Genomic DNA, 19,495 nt, shown 5'->3' with positions numbered 1-19,495 from the left:
AACAAAAACAAAAACAACCCCTCACATATCCACAGGCTTTACTCTTCAGATATGGTACAATACAGAAGTGATGCTCGCACACAGTCTCAAAAGAGCTACGGGCCCAGAAAAACACTTTCCCACAAGGTATAGGGCCATTTAAAACCAGGACTGTCCTGGACTTCCCTGGTGGTCCAATGGTTAAGGCTCTGTGCTTCCAATGCAGCAGGCTCGGGTTCGATTTCTGGTCAGGGAACTAAGATCCCATGTGCTGCGTGGTACACCCAAAAAAACCCAAAAAACAGGACTGTCCTACTCAAGCTTTCTATGTTGTTGACTCTCAGATAACACTCAGTGTTTGCACATGTGTGTGTACACACACAGTTTATTAACTGTGACAGGTTACTAATCTACCAAAATAAAGGCGTATTTGCTTTTAATGCAGGTATCAACTCCCACAATTTTGATCCTTTTATCCCTCCCCAAATCCTGATGCTGAATTTTTCTACCCACAGTTAGATGCTTGTGTCCCATGTCTTCATTTTCAGCTTAATTATAATGAAAACAGTGATAAATTATTTGATTAAATGAATAATCTCTTGCTGACTTTAGTTGCCCCAAGCTTTCATATAAGGACCTAAGATAGCAGACGTTCTGGCGTGAATGAGAGCATGATAGGACCAAAGCAGAAGACCTTTTCTTCTGGGATGCTTGTTAACTAGAGAACCTCGTTTACAGCCACCGCTGCTTCTTGGTTTGGGTTTAACCGTATAGTGTTTATTTTACTCATAATTATGGAGGTGGTAGTTATTTTTCAAAGCATGAATAGAGTGAACAATTTTGAAGTTCTACATTTCTTCAGGAGCAGCAATACTTATGTCACTTAATTACCAATCCTTTAAAAAAAAAGTTAATTTTAAAACATAAACAAAAATCCACTCTCAGATAAGATCATCTGAACTTTAAGATCCAAGGGAATTTTTTTAACTGGTGAATGTGAATTGTGTTGAAACAAGGCCCCAGACCACAGTTTTCCCTTTCAGAGAGTCTACAGTCTGTAAGAATCTTTTCGGAACATCTCTAAGGCACCCTGTGATACATCAGAACCCATCTGTTGTCTGCTTTGGAAAGTGGGTGGATGGGGTGCTTCACTAAGATCTAAATGACAAGGTCTCGGTGTGTTTTAAAGTTTTTTGAAACCCTTTTAACCGTCCAATCTCACTCTTGAAAAGAATTATTTCAGTAAGAGCTTTTCTTAGTTCTTGATAGCTAAACTTTGTAGTTCAGTGAAATAATAGTACAAACAAGGGCCATGCATTTCCTTGTTGACTTATAAGTTGAAATATCATTCTAGTAGGAAAAACAGGGAATTCCAAGTCAGCTGTCATGAATTATGCTCAACTTTGACACCCCTTCATTAGGGAATCCAGCCTAGTTGAAATGCTATTCCTAATGCTATTTCCTTGTTTGCCAGGCTTTAGGGGAAGAGCTATTTGAAAAGCCTATTGTTTTAATGGAAATTTTTGGTGTTATTTACAAGCAGACCTAACCGTTAGAGTGGTGATAAAACATGCTAGCTGTTTTACAAATGGAAGAAGCCAAGAGCTTTGCAGAAACTGATTATCGATCCTGGCAGGATTATGGAATTATGGATAAGGGCGATAGCTGGAAAATCATTAGTTCATTTTTTTTTTTTCCCCCTCAAGTGGGTAGGTTGCATTGAGATAGCACAAGCAAAACTGAGAGATAGGCTGTGAATGAGAAATATATTACCTAGGTTTATTCTGGCTTTCTGTGTGTCAGAATGGTGTAGGAAAGGGCCTGCAGCCTCCGATTTACCAGAGCAATTAAATGGCTGTAAGTGGACCTATGTTATCATGGAAAGATGATGCCTGCAAGTAACAGAGTGAAAACACAACAACATAGGTACTCTCTTAATGTGAAAATCATGTCTGTATACCCAGTATAAATTATCTGCTTATGATCTGCTTAGTCTATTACAAAATAAGCCACTTGTATTATGAATGTTTCTATTTTAGATTTCTCCCAGTTATTAGGAGACCAGTCATCAGATTATAGACGTTTGAAACAGTTAATTGGTCCTTTATCTTCCTGATTTGAAAAATCTTCTGCCAGTATATTCCTTGGGACCAGCGGTGTTACATCTTATTTTAACCTGCAAATATGGCTCCTGATAACTGCTACTTTGAGTGGTTTCGACGCTCCGCCTTTTTATGATTTCTGGACAACTTTTTTATTGTAGTAAAATATACTTGATAAAAAAAATTACTACTTTAACTCTTTTAAAATGGCCAGTTCAGGGGTATTAAGTACGTTCACATTGTTGTGCAAACATACCACGATCCAACTCTAGAACTTTTTCATGATCCCAAACTGAAACTCTATACGCACTAAACGCAAACTTACCCTTCCTCCCTCCTCCAGCCCCTGTTAACCCCCGTTCTACTTCTGTCCCTATGAATTTGACTACTCTAGGTCCTTCATACAAGTGAGATCAGACAGTAATTGTCCTTTTGTGTCTGGCTCATTTCACTCAGCATCCTGTCCTCAAGGTGAGTGATGGGCATCCAAGCCTGGCTCTCCACAAAGATCGTCATCAACAAAACATTTACCTCAACCTAGCGGACAGAAGAAACACCCAAGGTTTCTTAGGCATCCTTAGGACAGATCTGGAGCTTCAGAACCCCGTTAATCTGGCCCCAAAAGGAATTACACACACATTGAATTTTTGTCTGTATTTAACTCTTTGATTGGTTTTCCGAAATCACTCTGAATCCTGTCCCTATAATGAAAGAGGTCGGTGTTACCTTGTCTCTACGTGTGTTCTGGGTCTTCATGAGTCACAAGATTGGAATAATGCTTTCTCACTCATATGCCCCACACCTGCCCGTTTCTGAACGCGAGGAAGGGCGGGTATGCCTGTGCTTTTTTTTTGGTTCTTCCTGCCTGGCGGGAAAGGATGGCCATTTTGCTTCTGACTCGAGCAGTGGCAGGATCCACCTTGTCATCACGAATGCTGGGAGCAGCATAGTCTCAAATTTTCTTGCTGTTTCCTGTTTTACTGGCAAAGGATTAAAAGAGAGCAAGGAGAGAATTGCTCAGATAAACATAGCACATAAAACTAGACGCAAGACCAACCGGGGTTGAAATGCACTAGTTTTCTGGCTCTGAATGGATTAAGGATCACTGGGTACACACGCATCCCTGACCCAGCCTCCCAGGGAGTGAGCCATCCCTCTCCCATCCTGTGGTCAGTCTCCCCTGACGTTGGGTGTCCACGTGGTCGCACATCTACAGTCTCAGGGCTATGAGCAGTTGAGCCAATGGGGCCTGTTGAACAGCTTCTTCTGCTTCTCCTGGTCTGGCCTGAAAAGTACCATAAAACAGGGACCAGCAGTGCTTTTCTAGATGGCAGTGTCTCTGTTTATTGATGAGCATATCATGCGGTTGAATAACAGAAGCTTTCGGCTTTTAAGAAAACTCATATCCATGGCTTCCTGTTGGTTAGATGCAGTCTTCAGTTCTGCAGTTTTTACCCACCACTTTACAGTGTTTCTCTTAGGTCTTTCTGGGCTTAGTTTCCCCACGGGCAATGTCGCAATACTGACGACGAATTGCCTCTTAGGGACATAGAATGGAGAGCAATTTGAGACTGGAAAGTGCTAAAAATAACCAGATAACAAGTCCTAATTGATTCCATGCATTTTGTTTAAGTGAAAGTGCTGAGGGGAATGACTCTAGAAAATCACTATAATTTTATGGGCCAGTAAGTACATAGCCCTCCATCTCACTAATTATTATGAAACCCTTTAAGGGAAGCATATCATGGCATGTAGGACCTGGAGGGGTTTTAGGATCTCACTGTTAAACACTTTATCATTATGGCAGCTCTGAGCTGACCCGGGCATGTATGCCTGGTCATTTACAGAGCATTTATTTTATGCTCTCTGAACCCAAGGATTAATTTATACCTTTTCAGTGTTTCAGACTTGCTTTCATTTAGGTAGGCATGTGATGTAATTGATGTCCCACAACCTTGACTGCAAACTGTAGCTGTTGTCCAGGCGTCCTTTCCCCTCCCCCACTCATCCTTGCTGCTGTCTGTGCTCCTTACTTTGGGCTGAGATTTTTACGGCCACATAACCCAAGTTCTTCTCTCCGTAGGGTATTTTCCCTGAAACGTATATCCATTTGAAAGAGGCCACTGTAGAAGACCGTGGGTAAGTTCTAATGTAGGAAGACTCCTAACAGGTGAGGAAGATGTAAAGTATCCTTACAGATTTTATGAAATCAGAAAATACCATTTTGTGCATTATTGTCTCAGCTCATCAATTCCACTTCTCGGATGAAAGGGAAATGAATAAAAACTGTTTCCTGACATCTTTCCTTCTTCTGTCTTCTGTTTCGATACTTATTCCTTCCACAGAACAGTAAAGACAGATAATGAACGGAGAGGGCCTTTACTTTCCTCTTGCACTGGCTGCTCACTGATCGCGCGCACGTGGGGTGTGTGTGTGCGTGCGTGTGTGTGCATGCGCGCGTGAGTGTACCCGTATATGAATATTTGGTGCTCTTTGGCCCTTAAGACCTGAGAGCCGCCTGTTTGGGAACCTTGGGGGATGATAGGTGAGCATACAACACCCTGCACTATTCAGCTCTGAACCTTGGACGAGTCAGTGCACCTGGGGCTTTCCCCCTGCAAATCAGAGAAAACAAACCCGTCCCCACGTAGGTCATGAACTTGATATGAAAGTATGAACTAACTAATGTGTGCGAATGCGCTCTGCAGAGAAAATCCACTTAGCTGGTGAGCCAGCGGGCAGGAGAGTTAAGGAGGGAATAAAGACAGCCTGGAGCAGGAATCCCAGGGCCGTTAGAGAGTGTGGAGTGGGTCACAGAGGCACTGTGGCTAACAGCGGCAAAGAACATTCTCAGCCATAAAGTTCTGCTCCCTCGTTTTATAGATGAGAGATGGAGACGTGCCCAAATTCACACATAATCAGGGCTGAAAAGCAGTTGTCTTGCCCTCCTGGAGAATCTTCTTTCTGATTCCTAGGCAGCCTCCAGGGTCACTTACAGCCACGTTGGTGGAAGGGCAGGGTTGGGGGCATATTCCCAACCAACTAGTGTTGCCAGGTAAAATGCAGGATGCCCAGTTAAATTTGAAATTCAGATAACAAGTACTTTTTTGCATGCATGTCTGAGATATTTCCTGAGACATACTTACGCTTAAAAATTATTTTAATCTATCTGAAATCCAAACCTAACGGGGCGTCTTGTATTCTTATTTACGCCTGGCAGTCCCACCACTAATCCCCATTTGTTTGCCTGCTTTCGCTCTCTCCTTTTCTCCTTTTGCTAATCATAAAAATACCTGACGGGATTTATGTGCATGAGTGTCAGGTTTGCCTTGTTAAAAGTCTGCTGTAAGTGAGGATTTGGGTATATGTACGTTTTCTGTGCAGTGAGACAGCAGATGAGAAACAAACCTAGTACCACTGCAAAAGAGGGTCCCACCTCAGTCCCACAGCAGGTCCTGTGTGAGGCTCCAAGCCCCAGGACCCTTGTGCCATGAACACTTCTCCACCCACCCACCCTCCCTAATGAAATGGCTGCTTGGCAGAACCAGCGAAAGTACTGGATTTGGGCTTCCATCCCTGGCAATTGCTGTAGCCAGCCTGGTTGGTATTTGAAGCTCCTGTAAGGATCCAGAATGGGGAGATAGAGGCTGGGCTCTATACCCATTCATTTCGAGAATCGGGGTGTGTTAAGCTCTTTCTCTTTTCTCAGCTGCTTGATGTGGTAAAAATTCTCTACCCAAACCTTCCCTAAATGGACAAGGTTTTTTTTTGGTTGAAGCCCAACCAGCCCATTCCCATCTTTGAGTTGTGGGGATCATGACTTCCATCAAGAAAAGCCACGGTGATCCACCCAGAGTGAAGGGAGCATCTTTCTGTTCTCTTTAGGCAGCACGAGACTGTGATTCCCGGGGAGCTCCCACTGGTACAGGAGCTCACCTCGACACTGCGGGAATGGGCCGTCATCTGGCGCAAGCTCTACGTGGTGAGTTTGCCCCTGGTGCTTGGAGCCTGTGGCATTATTCCTGGGCCCTCAGCCCATCTGTTCCGCTGCAAGGGATCGGCCACTCATTAGCTCTCTGTATGGAGTGGGTGTATCTTACCTGGACAGTGCAATGGCTGATAACCAGCAGATTCCCACTTTCGCCATGTAAAGTGGTTGATGATGTGGGTGGTGGAGGAGGTGGGCATAATCATTAGGTCAGTATTTTCCCAACTCGCATGCTGATTGTAAACTTATAAGGATAATGAGAGCTGCAAACACATCGTCCCTACTGAGTGCCAGGAGCTATTAATCCTCATAACACTCCTATAAAGTAGCTGTAATTATTACCAGTTTATCAATGGGGAAATTGAGGGACCTGCTCTTAGCCTCTGTGTGTATCCCAGTGAATAGACATCTGTCGCTGTTTCAGTGCTCAGCCCCATCAGGGCTCCTATGAGGGTGCACTCGCTACCTTCTGTGTACCTTACTGATACTGAAACATGAATCACATTAAACCATGCTCTGAAGAGTCTTCTTTTTGAGGCCAACTCATAGTACTGTTTCTCACAACAATGGTTTGACCTTAGGATGCTAGTAAGATATGCCAGGTCAGTGGGAAATGACACAGGAACCAGCACATGCTCTCCCTGATAAACCATAATCACAAGTTTTGTGTGTGGGTTTACAGTCGAGGCAAGGTAAACCTAGCACTTAATAATATTATCAGGCTGAGAACTCCTGGGGCAGCCATCTTGCAGGAGGCCAAGAACCTTGAGTCTGGCGGCAGCAAGCCTGCATCCATGTCCACTTTAGGAAGCTCCTTTCTCAGACACTGTGAATGCATAGACGCTGTTTTCTAAAATTTCCTCTTTCCTGGAGACCTTGTGGGTAGGCATCATTAGGTCTTGCCTTCTGTAGGCATCTTCCAGGCTTCCATGGCTGACTAAGAATTCCTATGAATGTACTGATATATTCCCTGGCCCAATGTGTGAATGAGGTTAGTCAGGACTCGACTCAATGCCTGGGAGCCAGTCTCTTTCCTTATGTGACTTAGTTCGTCTAAGTTTTTTTCAGTCATATATTGATTCTACATTTTAACTCTCAAAAGCCAACCTTACTAAGTAACTGGGAGCACCTCACTCTAGATCCTTGTACTAAATAAAAACAGGAATCAAAACTCATTCTAGCATAACTTCTAGCAGTTAGTATAAGATCATTTCCCAGGGCTTTGGCTTCCCAGGGTGGAGCACAGCAGTAGAAATCACCAACCCCTTCTGTGGAAAAGCACATGATTTTTCTCCGCCTGCCCATCCTTCAAGGCCCCACTGAAGTCCTGTTTTCTTCATAATGTGTCTCCAAACACACCAATCCATAATGTTTCCTTCTGGACTATGGGAGCACTTCCTCCTGAACCAATCATCTGGCCCCTGGGGCACAGTGCCTTGTAATGCAAGTGATCTTTTGATCTCTTTATGTTTCATCGAGGAGAGAGCTAACCTGTAAATTCTTAACTCACAAGCTGGGGAGAGATGCTGTTTTAAGCCCTTTGGCCTACATCGATCTCCTTCTATTGAAAGCACTCTCTGGTTCCCGTTAATTGATTGGTTAGTGGTAGATGTAACAAGGTTGATGGATGGGTTAGTTCCTTAACATAGTCTTTCTGGAAATTGGCGAGTGGTGAAAAACGTATTAGCTAGTAAGTACTGGGAAATGAGATTTTTATAGCTGTAATCTACAAGAGTGGAGAGCATGAATGAGCTAGAGTTTTCTTCTTGCTAAAACGCAACCCTTGTGCTTAGTTCATGATCTGTGTCTAGTACATGTCCCCAGATAATTGTGCCAAGTCTGCTATTGACTAGGAATGAGAAATAAGTGAGCCAGGGAGGAAGAAATATGATTCCTGTATTTGTGTTTCCAAAATCTTTTAAGCTCTGGTTGAGGATTTCCTATGTGGAAGTTCCACTATTTAATAGCAGAATTGAGTTCTAAGTTAAAAAAAAAAACAAAGAAAATTCCACCCTCCTCTCGGGGGGCAGCACATTTCCCATCTTAATCTTGACGTCTCCTAAAATAATTATTTTGTCATTGTGAGTTATTTTTTAGATGTCTTATAGCTGCTTTTGGTTGACTAGAAGGTATTCATTGTGGGGATCTTAATCAGCTGATAAGGCTGAGAATCTGCTCCTTCTTTTGATAGCATGCACACCCATTCAGAAATGATCCATTTCAAATGGAAATCTTGGCTTTCTTTTTTCTTTTTTCTGTCCCTTCCTAAAGCATTGACAGTTCACTTCAGGCAGAATTTCTGAAATGCTTTCTCAAAAATCTGTATGTCAAAGTAGCCAGCCTTGGGGCTTCCCTGGTGGTCCAGCGGGTAAGACTCCACGCTCCCAATCCAGGGGACCCAGGTTTGATCCTTGGTCGGGGAACTAGGTCCCACATGCCTCAACTAAGAGCCTACATGCTGCAAATAAACATGCTGCAATGAAGATCCTGCGTGCTGCAACTAAGACCCGGCGCAGCCTAGATAAATAAATAAATATTATATAAAAAAAAAGTAACAAGCCTTAAATATTAAGATTCACTGGGAAAAAAGTTAAGGGAACCCAGATCTGTAGGTTTCAATCACCACCACCCCCCCCGCCCCGAGACATGCGTGCGTACACACACACACACACACACACACACACTTTTTTTAAAAAAATAAATTTATTTATTTAATTTATTTATTTTTGACTGCACTGGGTCTTTGTTGCTGCACGCGGGCTTTCTCTAGTTGCGACGAGAGGGGGCTGTTCTTCATTGTGGTGCGCGGGCTTCTCATTGCGGTGGCTTCTCTTGCTGCGGAGCATGGGTTCTAGGCACACGGACTTCGGTAGTTGTGGCCCATGGGCTCAGTAGTTGTGCTGAGCGGACTCAGTAGCTGTGGCTCACGGGCTCTAGAGCGCAGGCTCAGTAGTTGTGGCGCACGGGCTGAGTTGCTCTGCAAGCGGCATGTGAGATCTTCCCGGACCAGGGCTCAAACCCGTGTCCCCTGCATTGGCAGGCAGATTCTTAACCACTGCGCCACCAGGGAAGCCCCACACAAGCATTTTTATTGGTGTTTGCTTTCTGATTCTGTGTGTAAGTTCCTTCAGTCTGTGTAAAGATGAATACAGGTTTTCCTAATCTACATCAGTACTTTTATCTCTCACGCATTTTCTCCCACAGATTATGAAACCAGGCATTGTGTTTGGTGTCTTTAAAGACATCTTAGAGCCTCCGCCTTTCTCTACAACACATTTCTTAGTTCTCTTCTTATCAGTCTCAGTTCATGAGAAATTTAGGAGGTAGGTACAGAGTCTTAAGTGAGAAGAAAATACAATCCACTAACCAGGTTAAGCCCAGCCATGTAGACACAGGTAATTATTCTAGAAGGGAAAGATATTTGTATAGCTGTGATTTATTTTTAGCAGTCATACCATAACCTTGTGAAATTACCATAAATATGTTTTAAAGTGGGGATGTGGCAGCCATGCCAAGGAGAGAGGAACCCACCCATCCAGAGTAGAAAGAAGAAATGGTAATTCCCACACGTTCCTTTTTTCTCTTTGTTATATTAGTATTATTTATGATTTTATTATCTTTCCTGTATGCTTTGGAGAAGAAGCAAGCTGTAGGGGACAGACAGGGGACTAGAAATTAGGAAGCATGATTTCTCATCCAGTCCCTGCCCTAACTGACTCTGGTTTTGGACGAAGTGCTTGAAGTCTCCAAGTGTCTGCTGGATTTTACCCATCTGTTAAAATGATGCAAAATCTGCCTTGTTTACTCCATAGCGTTGTGAGGGTATAAAAAGAAATCATCTGGGACATCCAGAAGGACCTGAAGGACCTGTGACATCTGGCTGCTAGGCTGTAGAAACTTAAAACTACAGTGTGATTAACCACGAGCCTTTAGTTTTCATCCCTATACATGGAGCACAGTCTGCTCTTATCTTCCTAAGTATGTGAATCTGGGCTTCCAGAATCAAAGCCCAAGCTTGGTTTAATGCTTGCAAGATGAGTCCTTGAACAAATAAAATTAACTATCGTAGTGTGAAAAAAAAAAAAAAAGAAATCATCGTGCAGGCAGACCATCAAGGACTCTGCAAACGTGAGCATGAGAGTCTTGATGTCTTAGCTGGATGTCCGTCCTCCCTCGGGGCAGCCTGGCTCGCTGTTGCTCTGGCCAGACTGGGAGACTCTGAAGCTCCCTTCCCTGTCCCCCGTTATCCAAGGTCACTTCCTTTGTCTTGTGTTGTGGTCTTAGGCGGAGCGGCCTTGAGCACTCAGTCTATGTGTTTCTCCCCGTAGATAGTGAAACTCCTTAGCTTAGGTTCCAGTCCAAGAGACAGGGATCATTCCAGAAAGGAAAATGGAAGCACACAGATGCTGCATGCAAATGCACCGCAGTTTCTGACGAGCTTTGCCTGCACTGCTGATCCTGCATTGGAACCTATTTACCTGGTATTTTCAGTGCTTGATCAGGAAAGGAGGGAACACTGTGAAGGAGGATGTGGTTGCCTGGTGAAATGGCAAAACTGGGGGCATTGGGGTCAGACAGGCGGCTGGTTCTTAAATTCTGACTTGCTGGAAATTCCCTGGCAGTCCAGAGGTTAGGACTCCACGCTTTTACTGCTGAGGGCCCGGGTTCAGTCCCTGGTCGGGGAACTAAGATCCCATAGGCTGTGCCGTGTGGCCAAAAAAAAAAAAAAAAAAAATTCTAACTTGCTCCTTTACTTGGTATGCGCTTTTATATTCAGAAAAAAATAACAAACCCAGTAATAGTTAGTGCAAACAAACCCAAGCAGAAAGAACACAGATTCTGCAGGCAGGGAGTTTGGTTCAGGGTGTGCCACTAGAGGATTTTACAGCCCAACACAAGTCCTTTGACCTCCTAAGTTTTCCTTTCCTTGGCTTCAGTGGTAATTATATATTACACATGCCTTGCAGATTTGCTGTAGAATTCAATAAGATAATCTGTGTCACATTTCTGGGACAGTGCCTGCACATTGTCAAAATGTGACAGCCCCTGACTCTCCCCTTGCTACATTGCTTCAGGAAAGAGATGATTCATGTTGAAAAGTGTTAGGAGAACTAGATCCACATGGAATTTTGCCCTGAGCTAGTTTAAGGGTGTGCCTGCTACCTACCCGGTGGGCTCCCTTCCAGCCCTAGAGTCACTGAGCTACGCTAGGTGGATAGTTTTAAAGTATTCCATTCATTCTTTTCTGCTGCCTCTCAGGATCCAGTGAGCTGAACTTGGCTTCTTTTCCTTCTTCCCTGCCATGTGAGTTGCCTCAGCTAGAAGGGCGGACCCCTGTGCATTGATTTCTACACGATGGTTGGATGTAATATCTAAGTTTACCTTTCCAGTGACAACCCAGTTATACTTTTTGAATACGCACAAATCTGCACCCCACATCATACTTATCCTGTTTTCTCAACTAAAACCCAGGTCTTGAAAACTGACAAGTTGGAGTATATTTGTGGGGACATCAGGACAAGACTTTTGGAAGAGGAGCTGTCCCAGGAATTCTGAGGTGTTTGGTCATCATAAACATACTCTCTAATGCCTCACCCTGAGATTAAGTGCAGTGCTGTTTCCCACCTTCCAGTGGGCGAAATGGTTTGGTGAGGTTTGGTCAGCCAGGCTGTTTTGTTCATACAAGTTCGGCAGACTGAACCTGATCCGATTTTCTTATGGAAAAGAGATTGCAGAAGAGCCTGGTGGTGGAAGGTGGTTAATACATCTTCTTGAATCAAGTGAACTTAATTGCTAAAATGCAGTTCGTTGAAAGGATTGATCTCCTCTCATTGAAAATTTACCAGCAAAATACAACCTAGGGCTGGCCTACAGTCCTGTAAAAATCTAGAGCAGAGAAAGTGCCTGTCACCAAGGTGGGGGTGGGGAGACTTGCCGGACACACCATGAATTGCCCTTTCATCCCATCTTTGCATATCCAGGCAGATTAAAGCTACTCAAGTCTAATCTTTTTGAACTGGTGGTTATTACTGGCTGCTGGAGGATATGCTCTGAAGTGTAATTAAGCTGATCTCAAGGTTGAAACCAGGCGTCTGATGGCTTATTACTAAGGACAGAAAATTCCCATAGGAAGCTTCGTCCTGGTGTCAGGGCATTTCAGCTGTGAGTTGCAAGCCCTGCTTTGGTGCATGGCTCTCACGAGAGGCGGGAGGAGATGGGGCGATGGCCAGGACAGGGCAGAGGTGGCGCTTTGGGTGTTTTTCCAGTTTTGTTTTCCTCTGACTTTGGTGCCGGGCTTCCAGGATTTCCTGCACTACTTCCAGAGGCGAAAACTGTCTTTTACTGGAATCTTTTCTTTAAAAATCGAGCGTTTGCTAGTCAGGCCAAGCCTTTAGCTGACAGAAAAAGCACTAGGATGGATGGATGGGAAGAGAGGCAGGGCCCCTGCGGATTCATGTCCTCCCAGAGGTAAGGGTCAGCACAGCACAGGACACAGAAAGACCAAGACACCAACCATCCCGGTTCCCGGAAGGTCCAGATACTCAGAAAAGACATGAGATTCATTGCGAAGAGCTATATACGGGGGAAATTTGATATAGAGCCACCACACTGTGTGAGTACATCAGGACCGAGATGGTCCGAGTCAGATATATTTAATCAGGAAGTTGCTTGGAGGAGTAATTGAATTTAATGTCTCAGCCATAGACTTGAAGACGCTTATCCTTGGGAATGGATCTCATTGCTGGTCCCCTGATTTTACAGATGGGCATATCCCAGAGGGAATAATTTGCTCAAAGTCACTTAGCAAGTTAGTGATGGAATTAGAGATAGAGACCAAGTCCCCTGTACTTTCAGCAAAGAAGGTTTACAATGGAAGAGGAGAGATTGGTGAACAGAGGAAATATTGATTCTTTTGCAGAGGGAGAGGTGGGGTGGAGGCCCAGAGAAAGAGGCTTTTGACTCTGATCCGCATTCTTTGGGAAAGAAAGTGAAGAATAGAACCCAGGTTTTCTGACACCCAGTGGGGTGGTGCCATTGTCTCAGTGGCCCTCAGAATTTCTAAATGACTCAAAGGATGGCTTCTGTATTTCTACCGCTATTGAAGATAAAGCTGTTTCTTTTCTTCTTGTCCCTTTTTTCTTCTCTTTAGAAATTCTTAAAAAAAAAAGACACCCAGAATAGAAATGTAAAAAGTAAGACCTCAAAGATCGTCAGGTAGAAAAGCGGGATAAATTCTAAGCAAATGCAGGAGTATCCTTACTGTCTAGTTAGAAGAATATTTAGATTTCTCTATTTTGTGTAGCTATTCCTCAAACCGAAACCAGAGTGTTATTTTATTATTATTATTATTTTTTGCGGTACACGGACCTCTCACTGTTGTGGCCTCTCCCGTTGCGGAGCACAGGCTCCGGACGCGCAGGCTCAGTGGCCATGGCTCACGGGCCCAGCCGCTCCGCGGCATGTGGGATCTTCCCGGACCGGGGCACGAACCCGTGTCCCCTGCATCGGCAGGCGGACTCTCAACCACTGCGCCACCAGGGAAGCCCCCAGAGTGTTATTTTAAGTTCAAGCAGTCACAGTTTGTTTTTCGGGCGCTCCTGTGTCCCAGGCTTATTCTGCGGAGAGGATCAAAGAAATTATTAAATACATTCCTTGCCCTCCTGAATTCTGTGACAATGGCTGCTAGTATAAAAAGACTGAGATTAGTGGAGGCTAGAGACAGGAGAAAAGGCACTCTTTAATGGGCAGGCTTGGGTGTAACAGGGAGGAAAGATGGAGACCTGAGTCCTTGGCTTCTGGTGTTGATGGGGAGAGCTTGATTTTCTCCTCACCTGTCCTCATTTGCTTCCCCAGGAACCCAGAAAGTGTCAGGGGCCAGCTACTGCATAGAACATCCACGTAGAACAGTCTTAGGAATGTGGCAACAAAATCTGTTTCCTTAAAGTAAATGGGAAAGTCGTTTCCTTTGGTATGTTCCAGCGTGTCTACTCACAATTAATTTGGCAAAGTGAACCAGAAAAGAATGGCCATCTTCATCCTTCTTGGTGGGGGGGGGGGGGATCTCTTGGCCAAGCAGGCTGATATGGACAGGCAATAATTAAATTGCTTTGGGTAGTGTCTAATATAATTGAGACCAAGGACTTGTGAATATATGCCCCAAACAAAGCGCTATCTCATAGAGGATCCCCTGAGTCTCGGAGCCCTTTCTTTACCATATTATGAGACCTAATATCTTAATTAAAATGAGAAAACATTGAAAAAAAACTAACTAGGAGTAGAAAAATAGATTGCAAGAAGAAAAAAAGATCCCTTGCTGCCTGGCAGCTTTGAAAGGCAAAGTTTTATGGGCTTAATTTCTCAGAAAGACAATGAGTTGGAAACATTTTATATGGAATTGAATGAAAAAACACAGGGTCGTTTTACCTTTGCTTTTAAAAGTCTCATTTATGTTTTTCTAAAGACTGGCTGATGAGAAAGAGGCAATTCAGAAAATGCTAAAAGCATAAAATGTAGGCGGTTTCAGAATTTTAATCAGCTTTCGTGTTCTGTGTTTTTCAAATCAATGGTATTAGCAGAGCGTATTGCAATCGCAGATAAATGAGTTCTTCGTCTCTTTCTTCTGTGTTCTCATAGAACCTTGAACTTCTTGTAGGGCTCTTACCATATCTGCTAATCCCATTGATATCTTCACTGTCCCCACTTAGGCTGAGGGCTCTTCACTCCACATTTACTGGTTGTTCACGAGTATCTTGGATATTTTCAGCCCTGATTCTAGTCGATAACATGACCCAGGCGTCTGTACCTGGGACTGCTGTACCTAATATTCCCTATCATTTTAGAAGTGTATGGTTATACAAATATATCATGACTTTTTACCTATAAATAAAAAAGAAGTGGTCTCATAGTATATAGGGGGTGATGGTATATATTTGTGTATCAAAAGGAATGCACAGAACAGATTTCCTGACTGTTCTATCTAAAGTGGCCTCCTTCCCCCAGGTACACCCTGTCATATTGCCCTATTTCCTTCTTGCACTTTTTATAATCTGAAATTATCCTGCGTGTGTATACATAAATATTATATACATATAATATATGTATGTAATATTACATATGATATTGATATATTTATATTTACTATATAATTTTAATATATTTACATATATGTATATAAAAGTTTACTTATTTATTGCTGCATTCTCCTTCTGGAATGTGCAGGAACTTTATTTCCAGCACGTGGTAAAAGCTTATTGACTTTTTTTTTCTTTTTTTTAATGAATGAATCCTTTAGGTAGAACCAAGGTCATAATGGCATGGATATCAATTATTAGACTCAATATGACTGAGGCACAAATAATTAGCTGGTCGTAAGTTAGTTTTAGTTCAGTTACAGGAAGTTCTTACTGAAGCCCAGAATAATGGTTTCATTATTCCAGGTCTAACAGTTTCTGGATGGTCTAACAATTCAGTGGGGACTTTAATATTTCACATTCTCTTTTCGATTATCCCTTATCTCTGAAATTACAATTCTTTCTCCATCCAGAATTCACTGATGCAGTACATTTTATAAAGTGCCTACTAGCTCCTAGGGATACAAAACGGAACAAGCTCCTTGTCCTGTAGGTTCTTACCATCTGAGGGGAGAGGACAGCAAGCCAAGGTGGTTCAGGTTATGAGTGCTGGCATAGGAATAAATTCCAGCAGCTGTGGGAGAGATGGCCAACCCAGAGTTAGGTTTTGAGGAAGAGATTTCTGAGATTCTGGAGATGTCAGAATTAGCAGTTGGAGGAGGGTGTGGTGTGTGAGCAAGAGACGGGGAGCGTTCATGGTGGGGAAGAGGAGAAAAGTGGTTCCAGGTGGAGGAGTCACTTACTGAGAGAGTCTGGAGCATTTGGGAGAAATGGACATCGCTTTGTGTGGAAGGAGCGTAGATTTTTCAGGTAGTGATCGGTGTACAGTGCAGCTGGGAATGTGGGTAGGAGCCAAGATAGGAAGGACTTACGTGCGATCTAGTGTATCTGGAGGACAGTGGAAATCACTGGAGGGTTTTAAGTAAAGGAGGGACATCGGCAGAATTTTAGGGGACGTGGATGATTTGGTACACTTATAAGTTAGGACTAACCATCCATCCTATCCATCCTACAAGTGCTTATCTGTTTTAAACCTGCACCAAAGGAGGAAGTGGGAATGGGTCAGGGCAAAGCCATCCCTAGTGATGTAACAAGGTCGCCTCAATGTGCACAGCTCACTGCATGGCAGAATTAATTGCTTAAATGACACCTTATAAAGGATCGGGTCCAAAGATGTTCTTATCTTCCATCACACCTTTTTTTTTTTCTCTCTTTTTTTGGTCCTTTGCTCTGCCTCATTTTCCCACCTTAGAACAACAAGGTCACGCTCTTCCGCCAGCTGCAGCAGATGACGTACAGCCTGATCGAGTGGCGGTCCCAGATCCTGTCTGGAACCCTCCCCAAGGACGAACTGGCAGAGCTCAAGATGAAGGTCACAGCCAAAATCGATCACGGGAACAGGTAAACCAGGGATGACTTTTCACTGAGAACTTGGAAAAAACCACGCACCTTCATGCTAAGGACACAGCTCACCATGAGCTTGTGATCTTGGAGTTGCCAAAGAACAATGCTTAACTGTTCTCTTTCTGCCTTGGAAAATATTTAATTTTGTAGAAGAAAATTTGGCAGTGCCCTTCATGGGCCAGACCCTGTGCTGGATCTCTGGTCTCAAGGAGATGATGGATGATCAGGGAATATGGAGCTTGAATGGAAGCAACTCCACTGCCAGACAAACTCAGAGGGTCTGGGCATCAGAAGCTGACAATTTCGGGGACCTGGGACTATCTCTATCTTTATTCTTTTTCTTTTTTTTTTTAGTTTTTATTTTATACTGGAGTATAGTTGCTTTACAATGTTGTGTTAGTTTCAGGTGTGCAGCAAAGTGATTCAGTTATACATGTATCTATTCTTTTTCAGATTCTTTTCCCATTTAGGTTATTACAGAATATTGAGTAGAGTTCCCTGTGCTATACATCAGGTCCTTGTTGTTTATCTGTTTTATATGTAGTGGTGTGTATCTGTTAATCCCAAACCATAATTTATCCCTCCCCCGCCGCTATCTTTCTTCTAACAGGATCATCAGACTCATTCTGTCTCTTTCTTTCTGTCTTCCCCTAAGTGGGACCATTGCTCACATTGTGTAAAAACCAGATTTGCCAGAATAGCCTGTCTCCGATAACCTCTAAAGAGTTAATCACGTCATTCATCTTCCGATTGGCTCGGTCAGATATGTAGGTCCCAGATGTTACTGCCCTTTGGAAGACAAAAAAATTTAGTAGATTCATCAAAATTGATGGTGACCTGGGATGATTCGTCCTTCCTGACCAGCTCTTTTTAAACACTGGATTCGTTTCTCAGTTTTTGTTGATGATTCATTTGACGTTTAGTTTTTTTTTTTTTTTTTTCCTTGGCTGTGTTGGGTCTTCGTTGCTGCGCGCGGGCTTTCGCTAGTTGCAGCGAGCAGGGGCTACTCTTCGTTGCGGCTTGCAGGCTTCTCCTTGCGGTGGCTTCTCTTGTTGCGGAGCACGGGATCTAGGTGCGCGGGCTTCAGTAGTTGTGGCTCGCGGGCTCTAGAGCGCAGGCTCAGTAGTTGCGGCGCACGGGCTTAGTTGCTCCGCCCTTGTCTGTCCACAGGACTATAATCACAGGAGCTGCACTGCTAGTCATATAGTCCCGGGGAGACGCTTAAACAACAGCTAAGATGGGATAAAGCAGCTCCCTCCTGGCACATAGACTGCCTCTGTATTCTTGGGTCTTGGCACACTGTGGCATCAGCCTGGAGGCCTCTGCTCTCTGGCAGAGGATGGTAATGTCCTACAAACAGCAGACCATGCTGGCCTTTTCATTTCAGCCCTTGGAAGCAGCTCAAGAAATGAAGCTGCTCCGTCAGTGCATCCGTGATCCAGTCTCTGAGCAGCCAGCAGGGCCCATTGCTCATAGTCTGGGCGGCCTGTGGGTCTGGCCGCCATGGCAAGGGACCTGCCAGATTGAATCAGTTGATGGAGATGCTATAAAACAGGGAGGCAGGAAATTAGGCATTTTTGCTTTCTGCCCAAAGACTTGGCACGTGCCACCGTTATCCTTGAACTTTCTTGCCCTTTGGACATCCTCACTCCTAAACTGCTAGTGCCTGGAATGAACTGGGTGTTCTGATCACAGTATCCTGTTTCCACCACAGTCCCCAACTTCTTAGAACTAAGTACAATTTTTACTGCTTCTGTGTGCACATCGGGCATAAAAAGCCTTGCTGGGATGCTGCCATGCAGGGGCCGTATGGGCCTTACTATTCCCGTGTGGCACCCGGAGCTCCGTCTTAACACAGCCAGGGGTTTTCTTGTGCCAGTAGGAGCTAACATTCATTGAGAGCCTATTATATGCTAGATATTGTACTGTGTGCTATATATGTACTGTGCTATATATGCGTTATCTCATTAAATTCACACAACAGCCCTGAAGGGTAGGGAATAATTTACAGACGAGGAAACCAGGCGTTTGCAAAATTAAGTAGATGACCAGGGTCATATTGCCAGCAAGTATTACAACCAGGATGCAAATCTTGGTCCAGCTGACACCAGAGCCCATTCTCTGAGATAGATTTTGTGACACCAACAGCCAGGACTTAACTTCTTTGATTCCTTTTGTTGCTCTTGTTGTTTTTGGCTGCGCCGTATGTCTTGTGGGATCTCAGTTCTCCGACCAGGGATTGAACCCAGGCCACAGCAGTGGAAGCCCTGAATGCTAACCACTAGGCCACCAAGGAACTCCCTTGATCTCCTTTAAAATGGTCTTGAAAAGGGCTTCCCTGGTGGCGCAGTGGTTAAGAATCCGCCTGCCAATGCAGGGGACACGGGTTCGAGCCCTGGTTCGGGAAGATCCCACATGCCGCGGAGCAACGAAGCCTGTGTGTCACAACTGCTGAGCCTGTGCTCTAGAGCCCGTGAGCCACAACTACTGAGCCCGTGAGTCACAACTACTGAAGCCCGTGCGCCTAGAGCCCATGCTCCGCAACGAGAGAAGCCACTGCAATGAGAAGCCCCTGCACCGCAACGAAGAGTAGCCCCTGGTCGCCACAACTAGAGAAAGCCCGCACGCAGCAACGAAGACCCAACACAGCCAAAAATAATAAATAAGTTCAATAAATAAATTAAAAAAACAAACAAACAAAAAACAGTCTTGAATTAAGCACTGTCCCCCGGGCCTGTGCTTTTAAGGAGATCAGGGTAAGCTCCCCAGTATCTGAGCATCCGTCTTTCGTAGTTCCTATAGCAAACTACAGATGATTGAGGAGAGAAGCATTGGTCAGACGATTTTGGTTAGAATTAGCGCCAGTTTTGCCTTTCCTGTTGAGGTTCTGC

General features: G+C 44.1%; 1 protein-coding gene across 2 annotated transcripts in view; it reads left to right on the top strand.

Annotated features, from left to right (window-relative positions):
• Window positions 1-19,495, top strand: part of DOCK5 (dedicator of cytokinesis 5) — a 215,354-nt gene that overhangs the window by 85,384 nt on the left and 110,475 nt on the right. The window contains exons 4-6 of one of the 2 annotated variants that reach the window (XM_029203310.1): window positions 4,165-4,220; window positions 5,967-6,063; window positions 16,453-16,601. In XM_029203310.1, the coding sequence (XP_029059143.1) occupies window positions 4,165-4,220; window positions 5,967-6,063; window positions 16,453-16,601 (302 nt within the window). The remainder of the gene's footprint in view (window positions 1-4,164; window positions 4,221-5,966; window positions 6,064-16,452; window positions 16,602-19,495) is intronic. The other variant, XM_029203311.1, reaches the window with a different exon arrangement.

The sequence above is a fragment of the Monodon monoceros genome, unplaced genomic scaffold (genome assembly GCF_005190385.1).
Source record: "Monodon monoceros isolate NGI ecotype Baffin Bay Population unplaced genomic scaffold, NGI_Narwhal_1 Super_Scaffold_5, whole genome shotgun sequence".
Lineage (NCBI taxonomy): Eukaryota > Metazoa > Chordata > Mammalia > Artiodactyla > Monodontidae > Monodon > Monodon monoceros.
This window is presented reverse-complemented; position numbering and strand designations above follow the sequence as displayed.